Source organism: Schistosoma mansoni, chromosome 2 (assembly GCF_000237925.1).
Source record: "Schistosoma mansoni strain Puerto Rico chromosome 2, complete genome".
NCBI lineage: Eukaryota > Metazoa > Platyhelminthes > Trematoda > Strigeidida > Schistosomatidae > Schistosoma > Schistosoma mansoni.
This window is the reverse complement of record NC_031496.1, coordinates 28,004,784-28,017,056: the sequence shown is the minus strand read 5'-3', so window position 1 is coordinate 28,017,056 and position 12,273 is coordinate 28,004,784. Positions and strand designations below refer to the sequence as shown.

The following is a 12,273-nucleotide window of genomic DNA, read 5'->3' as shown; positions in this document are numbered from 1 at the left end:
GAAGAAAAAGAAAAAACAGAAAAAAAATCAAACCAGATAAAAAAAAGAAACACATTTTACTTACTTTTAGGCTTCCTCTTGTACAATGATCAAATACTAGACATAATGCACTAATATCAACATAACAACCAATTAATGGATTGACATTTTCATTACGTATCTCTCTTAATAAACGTACATGATCTAAAAATTTACTTTTTAATGCAGCATTATTCAATTCTAAACGTTTTATATAAATTAAACTATTCTAGAATATAGTTGATAGGAAAGAAAAAAAAGGGGGGGAAGAAAACAAAACAAAACCATGATAAGATTCATTAAAAAGTTGATTAGCGTAACATATTATGTATATTAAAGTTTAATTTACGATTGATCTTATTTAGGTTACCGAGTTAATTGATGAAACACTATAGTGACCCCAGTGGTTAAACGGATGATTCCACATACGCTAAAACATTGAATCTCAATTGTATTGGATTGAACCAATGTCTAATTTATTATTTTTTTAGTGGCCCAAGATCTGAATCTAGGTTGATCGTTTCCCATTGTTATCGAAATGCATATATATATATATATATATATATATATATTGCCAATCTTCATATATAATTGTCGACTTAACTCGAGTTGGTAAATAACGGAATTAAATAAGTTCAATACGAGAATGGATTTTGAATATGTATATTTTATACAATCGTTGATCGGAAAGCAAAGCAAAACAAAATAACGCTCAGAGAAGAAGGAGAGTGAGCCAACTTAATTTAACCGATCGTGAATCGATATTTTTGGTCGAACAAAAGTAAATTACAGACATGTGATGAATAGGATAAAAAAGGCACACATATGCTCATATTAAAACAGCCAAGGTTGATAAGCGAAAAATTAACAAGGTCAAGATGTGACTCAAGAAGAATGAATAAATTGACCTGTCCAGAAGCTAGAATAAGCTATGTCGGCTTAACATAGAATCTAACACTACAAATTTTCATTGCTGTATGTATATGAGGAAAATGCAACTTTTTATAGGAACAAAATGTTCAAACATGTTATCATGGCTATGAGTTATTTAACATTTAACATATGAGTAGTCAATCATAAAATAGATTGTTATGTTTCTAGTCATAAAATCGACTTCTAAAGCTTCAATTGACTCATAATCTCAACTATTAAAATTACTATAATATCCACAAACAAAAACCCTTCTAAAGCATAGCAGAGAGATAATAGTCAGTGACCCATATTTTATTGTTCCAGTTTTCGATATAATACAGATGCTTTTGAAACTTTGATGGATCGAGTTTATTCGGTTGACATAAACATAGAGAGACTTGTACTTTTCATGGTTGGACTCACGAACTGTTTTTAACTAGACCATCATCGAGAGCCTTAAAGCTCTAGATGGTTATTTCGTCTTAGTTTGCAAGTTCCTAATAGTGGATATTCACTAACTCGCACTCGATAATTGAACCTAGGATCTTCAATCACGAACGCGAATACCTAACTTCGAGACCACTTAGCTGACGTACAGCGGTGTTAATGTCCAACTTCAATTAATACCTGATACTCCACAACATCCATCCATTTCCTGTGGTGGATAACTGTCTTACCCCCGACACAATTAAAACTCATATGGTCACGAATTCTCACTAGAATTATAGGAGTTGTACTTTAAACCTAGTCACGAGTGTGTGTATGATTATTGTAAATATGGTGGATTTTTAGGAATTGTAGAGGAATTCCTTCCCATGATGAAACAGTCATTCATACGTTTTCAATTATGAAGAAATATAATATTAATTTGTCAAAGTTAACTCTAATTGAAATGAATGTAATTACCTTCTTGTTCAATTTACTATGTATGTTCAAAATCATTTGGTGTGTCATTCAAGTGTTGTACAAATGACCCTCAAGACATAATGATAGGTTAAAACAGTAGTTTATAATTTTTATAAATAATCAGTTTCTTGATGGTTAAATAGTAGAGACTAGTTCTCTTTGTAGACAAGTATCAATAGATAGGCGAGGAATCACATACTATTAAAATAGTTATAAATAAATATATTTAAAGTATAGACTACATTCTCTAGTAGATAACATGTAACAATCTAATGGACTTCACTGTCCCATAAATGTTTATTTCTTTTTACATTGATTCATAGTCAATAGTATAGTATAACTACTGAGCATTGTATCACTATTAACTGATGCCTATTTTGTTGATGAAATAAATGTTTTTACAGATTTTACAAAAAGATGATGATACGATTGTTAGTTGCCACTTTTACTCGTTAATTGACTCCAGTCGGGGTTCAGTTGGAAATCAGTAAGCTATGGATAGATGTGTCATCTTAGCAAAATGTCACTATTACTATGTGCCTAAGACCCAGTGACCTCGACATTTTACGTTAAATAAGTTACAGATAGACCACTGATTCGGAATTCGATATTCTTAACATCAGCAAATGAAATCAATTAAAGTTATGGCTAAACGAGCATCGAATCCCATAAGGATTATGAACTCAATAAATGATCCATAGTAATCTATCGAATTTCAAATTATATCGAAAACATGTGAATATTTAAGTACTTACATTATAACGTGCAACATTTGTATCTTCAATTCCATCACCACTCATAACTGACACTAATGATTTGGCTTGATTATCTATTTTGCCTTGATTTATATGACTAGTTGTTGATCCATTAAGTTTCGTTTCACTAGTCATTGTTGGAAAACGTAGATCAACATTACTCTGTGATTGTTTTTTTTAAATGAGATAATCAGTAAAGTATAAACAATTAATTATCATCAATACACATTGTAAATGAGTTAAAGTTATGTACATTTTGATAGTTTACACGTACAATGGAACTTTATTTATGGTTGAGATCATGAATCAATTGAAGCTAGACAACCATGGAAAACCTGGAAGCACTGGACGGCCGTTTCGTGCTATTATGGCACTTCTCAACGGTGCTCATTCACGATCCCGCCTTGCGAGATTTGAACCCAGGAGCTATCAGTTTTGCGCGCGAGCGCTTAACCACTAATCCACTGAGCGGGCATCCAACGGTGTTAATGCCTAACTTCAACGATCCACGAAATTGAGCGACACACACTACCCCTTATGATAATAATTTCTATGTTATATGTTTCCACCTTTTATAAATTTATACAATGCAGTCATTTATCAATCAAGAAATCTATCTCTTTCGACTAGAAATATGAATAGTTTTCAACCGCTTACTTCACATGAAAATGTACACTAATTCAAATTAATATCTGTGGTACATGGGTTTATATCTAACATGATTATTAGAAGAAAATGATAAGTTTTCGTACCTTTGTGTAGTGACATTAATTCCTAACCACAGGATAGCTGACGATGAATACATAATATTTGGGGAGACTTACACTGGTTGTTGAACACTTGGATATCAGGAAAATTCAACGTGTCAACACTTAATTGGGACAGTATGGCCTGGTCATGAAGGTGTGTAGACTCTATGTAGCCTTTTGCTTTTTATATGAAATATATAACTCTATGACCACTATGAACATATTCTATAGTGCTTCTTGAACGCAACATTACTGACTATCACGATAGAACGATTCATTATAAACAATGACGTAACTTCAACGTAAGATCTTATAGATTAGGTAGTTATATCATGACAAGTTCACATTATTGGAGTAGGCCTATTAGTCTAGTAGCGTTGATGAGTACATGATTACCAACCTAGAACTAATTCTTACGATGGAGCCAATTGTATGATATAAAAATATCAGCAAAATAAATGCTTTGAATTAATGATCTTATTAACAACTGACGACCAAATGTCGTAATGGACTGGTTATGGTTGAAACAAGTTTTGTAATTTGAATAATTCAAGCCTAGTGCTTACACGTGATATTGATGTTTACTCCAAGTTCCTAAATCTTTCAATAATATTCGATGTGTGTTACTCATGTAGACAGCCATGAGTAGTAAGTATCATCAATCGAAGGTGGAATGTGTTGAGGCAGAAGATTGAGAAAATTGAAGAGAAGAGGATGAGAGCAGAGAGTGACTGGTATGGAAACGAAGGAACAGAGAAGTCTAAGATAATTGATGTACATTAGGCTGTCCCCACCTGTATTCTCGTTCACCACAATTTGATTGTTGTTTAATGCAAAGTTATTGAGATATAAATGTGTATCCAGTATTTTACAGGGGAATATATGTCAATATTTCAAAATAAGGTGGTTCTTATCATCTCCAACTTTCATTTTATTATCGACAACTTAATCAATACTTCAGTCAATCTAAATTGGCAACCTAAACTACTAAGCGTTCCAGATAGAACATATTCAATTGATTATAATGTTACATAACGAATAAACTTCATCATGAAGTGACGATTATTACATGGAAAGATCTGTACATACTACTTACACGAATATTCAATTGATCGTAAAGAAATTCAAATTAAATTTATCTATACAAATCCAGTAAATAACAATAACAAAATATTGAACCATTCGAGAATATACATTTATGCTTGACATATGACCGATGCCTTATATGTTCCCATATAACTACAAAATATTGAAAACTAATGCTTCTCACATTTAAAATACAATCATTGAATGATATTTTGAAACATAAATCATATAACTTACTGGTGTGGTATGTTTAACTGTTTTATGAGTTTTCATGAATACAACATCATCTGGATAAAGAATTAATTTATTAGGTCCTTCACGATACATTTTTCGTCGTCGGTAACATCTGGAAATTATGAAGTACAATTAGTATAGGTTTTTTTTTATTTGATTGAAATAGTTGTGTATTAATTAGTAACATTTACTTATGGTGTCGATTTATCCTAATGTAGCTAAATATAGATTTATATTTTAAAAGAGAACACAACTTCTGTGATTATTTACTCAAATTGGTAACCTAAATTTGTAGCATCCAGTTAATGAATAAAGAAAACATTATACCTTCCTTTTCAACGAAAGTTAGATAATGGGTGCCTAAAAATAGCAATAATTATTATGATTATCTTCATAACTTTCACTTGTCCACGGTATCTTGAAGAATATGTGAAAATAAAATGAGAATTATTGAATGAAATGCAGCAACTAATTTTAAGTTAAACATAGTGTTGTGTGATCTACTTATATCCACATAAGTAGTATATGGTGATGGTCAGACATAGAATGTATTTTGGCAGAAGATCGATAAGGAAAGAACAGGAATGAAGCGCAATTTGTAGGAATATGCATAAACAATGAAATCAGAGAAGACGGATTGATATTTGCAGAAGGAGCAGTTAAGATTGAGACAATTGATTGTTATTTTGCAAATTAACTGTTGACTGTATGGTTATCAGAATTTAATGAGATAGTCTGTAATTTGTGCCTTAGTACATTCGATTGTCCCCACCCGTGTTCTTGTTCACTACAATAGTATGTAAAGTATACTTTCCAAGTTGGAATGTGACATTTATAGATTAGTGAATTCAATTTCATTTCTGAGTCATAACATCCGAAACCAAGTAGAGTGACAAACTAATTTGTTAATTGTTATAAAAGTTAACATTGTGTATTTATTGAAGACAAAAGTCAAGAAGTCTGAAACCTTGTTTTCTTGGGAACTTGGTTTCGAAAGGAAAACGTAACAGAAATTTGAATTGAACTTATTTCTTCAGTAAGATTTTACTTTATGTCATCCGGTATAACAGTCATAGTTGCTGCTACTGAACCTTTCAGAAACCGACTGAACTAGGATATTTAGTTATATAGTCTTAAGTACGTATCGAATTCTGTCGATCAACACTAAGCACTAGAAAGCATTATAGTGATTGTTACTTAGCAATCGATCAATGTTTGGCCACCATTTAAAACCTGGGAGCACTGGATGGCCGTCTGATCCTGGTATCGTATTCCTCTGTATTGGGCATGCACGATCCTGCACGCGTGATTTGGACCCATAACCTTATGTCTCTCACGCGAATGTTTAACCTCTAGACCATTGAATCTCTATCCAACAGTCTAACTTCAACCAATCCACGCTATTGAGCGACCATCTTCCATTGTCTTCCATGTGTAACTGTCTTACACTCAACACACTTGAGTTCCAGTGGTCACAGCCTCTCACTAGAGCTAGTATCTCCGTTAGCTGATAAATTATTCTGTAATACAATATGTACTTATTTAAGCCTTCTTTTTGAAATTCACTTATCAATGACCTTTCCATCTGTAAATCCTCTCAGTCTATTTGTTTAATACGGATAGCTTTATTAAAATTTTTCAAAACTGATCCGTCCTATAAAGATAATATAATAAAATGTATCTAATGAATGGAAAACCAACAAATGTGTATTAGAGAAAGCGAGCGAGCGAGCGAGCGAACAGTGGAGAGAGAGGAAGATGGGTAAACTACTGATAAACTTGAAAACAAAAGCATGCACTTTGTCATAAAAAAAATTTTTTTAAAAAAGATCAATTCCCATAAAATAAAAGATCATGAACACTTTTAAATTTATCTAATGTGCAATAGTAGTAGCTATTTGGGATTTGCCAAAAAAAAGGAAATCAAATAGAACAATAAATGGAGAGCAAAAATTGAAAAAAAAAGTGATCAAAACATAATTAAGTATTATATATTATTATTAATAAAAAGAGGGGGAGGGCAAATGAAAAGAGAATGACATATATTTCCAATGATCATATGAATTTCAGGCTTATTTGTTTGTTTGTTTGTTTTGTGATTGTGCTTGTTTGGAATAATCTTTGGGAAGAATAAATGCTTATAGGGTGTAACTATACCAAAAAGTAAAAATCAGTTTAGGATAATAATAATGATACCAAAAAAAAAAACTATTCGATCTGATTGTAGATTTTCAATGATTGTTGTATATTGAAAATTGTTTATTCAATATATACTTTTAGGGTTTATAAAAAAGGTTTCCTGTTGATAATCATAATGGAATTATTAGGCCATACATGCATTAATGATACGATTAATAGTACTTTTAATGAATATTATAGTCTACAAATTTATTATTACCATCATACTAATGAGGGATTGACAAGTGACTTGTATTCCCTAATCAAGATATACGATGATAATGATCATTTGTTGCTAGTTTTTCGCAAACAGTTTAGTAACTGACTAAGTGTTTGTCGATACGGCCTTATATAGTTTAAGTCAGGGTAAGGAGAAGAAATTATTAAGATGAAAACGAAGGATACTTAAGTAACAGTATTGATGATAAGAGAAATGGAATTTGAATTATAGTGGTAGTATTGATAATAACAGTAGTAGCGGTCAATAGACGATTCCAGAAAGAATAAACGCAATTGAAGTTAAGGGATCATACAACGATTTTGGAGCTAGAGATTTGAATACTGCGTCAGTCTGGATTATGAAGCTCTCTATTCTTCCAGTGACCAATTGAATTTCTTGGTCTGGACAATCTTGGAATTATTCCATCCAGTCCGTATACCACCCAGTATTACAAGTCGAAACATGTAATGTCTGGACGTATGTAGCAGTTGTTATGACCACTTCCCTAGATGATGATTCATAGCACTAATGATCAGCTCACTACTTTTCTGGCCCAATAATTTACAACTGATTCTCCTTTTACTTCCTTGACGATTCACTAAGTGACCAGTGCCTAAAGGCATCTGTAAAATTTGTATATTGGGAAATCGTAAAGTTATGTAGAACATATAGTGAAATTTTAAATTTTTTGTTCTACAACCAGCAGGACTACTCAACTATACCACGTAGATGCGATTTAGAAAAGGCAGATTTCATTGTTATTCATACCTATTCAAATACCAACCAAACAGGGTTGATGTGGCTTTTCGGACAAATGAATCAGTTTACATGCATATCTATTTCATTTCGTTTGGTCGAATTAGACAACTCTACAATTAACTGCTTCAACTAGATGGGGATAAATGAATTCCAAGCATTCTTTCACTGTCATTTGAGCCATGTAACACCATGATCAAAAAGAACCATTCCATTTCCGTACTGTAGGTCAATTAAGGTGTTTTATTTGACAAGCCAGGCTCAGAAGAATCAAATAAAGATGAATTTAATTATGGAAGCATATTTATGGTAAATTTAGTAAGAATAGGCATGTCGACACTACTTGCAGCAAGATGTCCACACGTCAGCTGTTTATCCATTTAGACACTACCAGTAGTACTCGAGTAAATACAGTCAGTAGCCTTTCAACATAATTGATATGCTTTTCTATGACAAATCTTCCTGTTAAAGCATTCAATTATTATTTTCAAGTGAAAGATCATGGCTAAAGTCGGACTTTTTCTTCGAATTTACTCACTTCCTATCATAATAATCTTCATCTTCTTATTACACTCGATATTAAAGATGAGCTATCAATGAGCGCTAATATGGTCAAGTTCTAAAGTTTTCTACGACGAGTATCCATTACCATGACGTAAGTCAAACTCAGAATCATTGACAACTTCAGAGAGCAAAACTTATTTCAACCACTGGATTAGCTGACTTGATATATAACTCATGCTATTTACAAGGAAATTTTTTTGAGATTATAAGCATAAATTCCATCATCAGCTGTCTTATTTCCTTTTCAAGCTTTGATTTCTGAATAACAATTTCTATATAGACAAAGTTGAAATCAAGTGATTGAATATCTAGTTTTATTTCCAAAATATTTTGAAACTTTCTTAGATATTCTGGAGCACTAATACTATATGCTGTATATATGTGCTAATGAGGTGTGGCAACTTGAACCGATGCGTCTATGTGCCTGGTCCTCCATTGTAGCTGACTGACTGATTGATCTGTCGTATATTACGTTTGTTCAATAACAGTTTTGCGTAGTTTTTAGCTACTTGTATCTTTATTAACTGATTACATGCCTACTCAATAAAAAAAGACTTCAAAATGTCTCTTTCAGTGCCTAAATAGAATTTCTTGGTTTTCACACTCATTTTTCTATTTACTGTTGGGATGACCCTGCAATTTTCTCGCAGGCGACATGACAAGCTCATGGGTCATCAAGGAGCATTTTCAACCAATCAGCGATTAATTAGAAGTTATGTGAAGTTATGTTACTAAAATAACAAGAGTGAAAAAGTCACATGTGGAGATCCTGATTGGCTGATTAATATACTGCTACTATGTTTAGCAGTATTCTAGAACTTTCGGTAAAACTCAAGGACTCTTAAATTACTATAAAATCCCTGTATTTTCTGTACATAAAGGAACCCTGTAGTAAAGTGCTTCCCACACACTTTGTGCCTTTTCTCTGGTCTTCAAGTCGCGGAGTAGTTCTAGCTCGGGGGTACGGAACTTGCTTAGGGGAGCAAATATAGCGTTCACAATCGGCCAGACGTAACATTTACCACTGAACAAACTTGAACTATTCGTTTAAAGATGTTTAATTATTTAAAGATTTAATTGTAGTTGAATACTATTTAGCAGTAGGATCCAAGATGAGATTATTTTCATAGTCAGAACATGTCAAATAGATGAGATCTTTTCAAATTATAAAGTTCATGAACTTGTTTGTAATCTAGAATAGTGGTAGCATAGTGTAGAATAGAAATGTGGCCAAAGTTTATCTCAGGGTGAAGTTCAATTAGTACTCTACGAATTATATCCTTATATATGAATAATAAAGCAGACGAAATATTGAAAATATAACCTGTTAGTTGGAATAGTATTCAGCGAGAGGAAATCCGCTATCCCCAACATACGGCCAGAAGCTGGACGATGTGCGTTTGGGAAAGCAGCCTCACTAGATGCATCAGGAAAAGGACAAAGAAAATTCATTTGCGTAGCTGGTGGAGTCATACACAATGAGGTAGTTTGATCATTCATCTGTCACGAGGATATGTTCGAGAAATAACAACGGTAAAGTGTCAGTTATTCGCGTTTATCCTTATATGTGAATAATAAAGCAGATGAAATATTGAAAATATAACCTAAATTAGTTTTCTTATGACATGAATAAATGATTTCAAAACTAACCTTGCTAATAAGAAGGCAATTAATGAAAGTGCTATTGTAGCTGTTAATACTGACATGAATATAAGGGCCATAACTATTCCATTATCTGAAGAAATAAATAAATATTTTAAAAGTCAATGAAGACAACATATTGAATGAATTAGATTATTCTTATATTAAATTTAATTTCCTTTAATATAACTGCTGATACCTTATTAGTTTAAAGCCTTAATATGTTGACAAAAAATACTAGAAATTGGTTAGAGTTGTACTGTGGTGTGTGTTACTGATGTCGACAGATATAAGTAGTATATATCATCGATTGAACGTGGAATGCCTGGAGGCAGAAGATTAAGCAGATTGAAGGAAAGAGAACAAGAACTGAGAATAATTGGTGTGGAAACGAAAGGACGATGAAGTCTGAGACGATTGATTGACATCTTGCAAATGAAATATCTACTGTATGGTTATCAGATTTCACTAAGATGTTTTGGAATTTTGTATTCAAATACATTTGGTTGTTCCCACTTGTATTCTCGTTCACTACAATACTACAATTTGAATTAATTGAAATTAGATAGGTACTATACATCAAATGTATCATTAAGTTAATCATTATAAATGAGACTGAAGGAAATCAAATTGGAAAATTACAGTAGGAAACCAGTCTGATTATGGCATTTAAAAGTGACATGGTCTAATGTTCCATTATTTTATAGTTTAAATTAAGGAATGATCCTAGTTAGACGACTTTTAATAAATCGGTAGTACTGGACAGACGTTTTGAACTAATACTGAGTTGCTCAATAGTGTAAATTCAGAAACCTATTTAGGATCGAACCCATAAACTTCAAGTTTCATTGCGGGTGCCTAGCTTTTAAACAATTGACAGATCATCCATAAATTAACATGTCTGATTTCAATCAATATACGTGGAAACGGTCATTTTATGTAATAAATGCCTTTACTACGGTTTCGATGCTAATAACTTCAACAAATTAAAAACTGAAATTTTATCTACCAGCTACTGAATTAGATCGAATAGTTTCACAGTATTTGGGCGCCGATTTGATGAAAGAAATAAGCTTGGACCGGGTTGCCAGGTGAAACGTTGGATTTACTTCAAAATTCATTCCCTTAGATTTTACAAATATATTATTCCTATTTAACAGCTAATTATTAGTTTTTAATAAATACGAAATAGCAAGAAATTAACCATTCTAAATATTAGATTAGATAATTCGGGAAAACTACAATTAGGAATATATGTATTTATCAAATGGAACTAATTAACAGAATACATACTGAGAAAGGTTTCATTTCAACATCTAAACTTACTTGGAATACATTCTGTAGTAGTCGTAGTTTGTTGTAATGTAGCACTTAACTGCCAATCACTTCCTAATACCATACTACTAACATTGTAATCTGGCCAAATCATTGATGAAAATATCTCTAAACATACAGTATCATCAGTAATATTGTTAATTGTAGTATTAGTAGTATTCATTGATGAATTTGAAATATCGACATTACATGTGTATGCATTAATTAAATAAAAATCTAATGCAGCTTGACTTTGTTCTGGATGTTCATGAAATTGTATAGCTAAACTCAAATCTGACTTTATTGGAATTTTCAATGTTGCATTGTTTAATGATCCATAGAAACCGTTATCTTTTGGTAGTTGTGATAATTGTTGTGCCTGTTCCATCTGTTGTATATGATGTTTAAAATTACATATTGTCATGCCCAAAGTTAATTTCATTGCTAAATAATCTTTCTGTTTATGGTACATGAAAAAACAAACAAGGAAAGCTTTAAAGAATGAAGCCATTGTGATTGAAATGAGGAATAATAGTTCAAATGGAATAAAAACTTGTAAAATTATACTCGTCATTAGTAATTAGTCATAAACCAAACATCATCTGGTTGGTTTATGAATTATTGACGTTTGTTTAATTGCCCCCAAATGCCTTGGTAGGGTTGAGAGTGATGAGGGTCCACACTCCCTCTCGAAATGCTCTCACATGGTCACGCGTATATAGCCTCTACCAGGGAAGTCCTACTCACTGCCTTCTCACGCCACGGCTTTTGTTTACGAAATTGAGAGAACAAAAAGTGAATGCCCGGAGCTTTAACTGGGTTGGTGGACACGGAAAATCCACCTAGGGGAGTTGGAAAACCCTGATTCCAAAACAATGGTGCACATGGGCTCCAGTATCCTGAGGGAACAAATGACGTACGAATCAATCGTTGGTCATCG

At 32.5% G+C, this 12,273-nt stretch overlaps 1 protein-coding gene across 1 annotated transcript in view; it reads right to left on the bottom strand.

Annotated features, from left to right (window-relative positions):
- The window catches only part of Smp_125450 (protein tyrosine kinase), a gene marked incomplete at its 5' end in the record, with an annotated part of 46,485 nt that overhangs the window by 33,372 nt on the left and 840 nt on the right, over nt 1-12,273 (bottom strand). Inside the window, 5 exons of the mRNA XM_018796283.1 lie at nt 65-247; nt 2,592-2,753; nt 4,664-4,772; nt 10,029-10,113; nt 11,346-11,790. Coding sequence (XP_018650511.1) covers nt 65-247; nt 2,592-2,753; nt 4,664-4,772; nt 10,029-10,113; nt 11,346-11,790 — 984 coding nt within the window. The remainder of the gene's footprint in view (nt 1-64; nt 248-2,591; nt 2,754-4,663; nt 4,773-10,028; nt 10,114-11,345; nt 11,791-12,273) is intronic.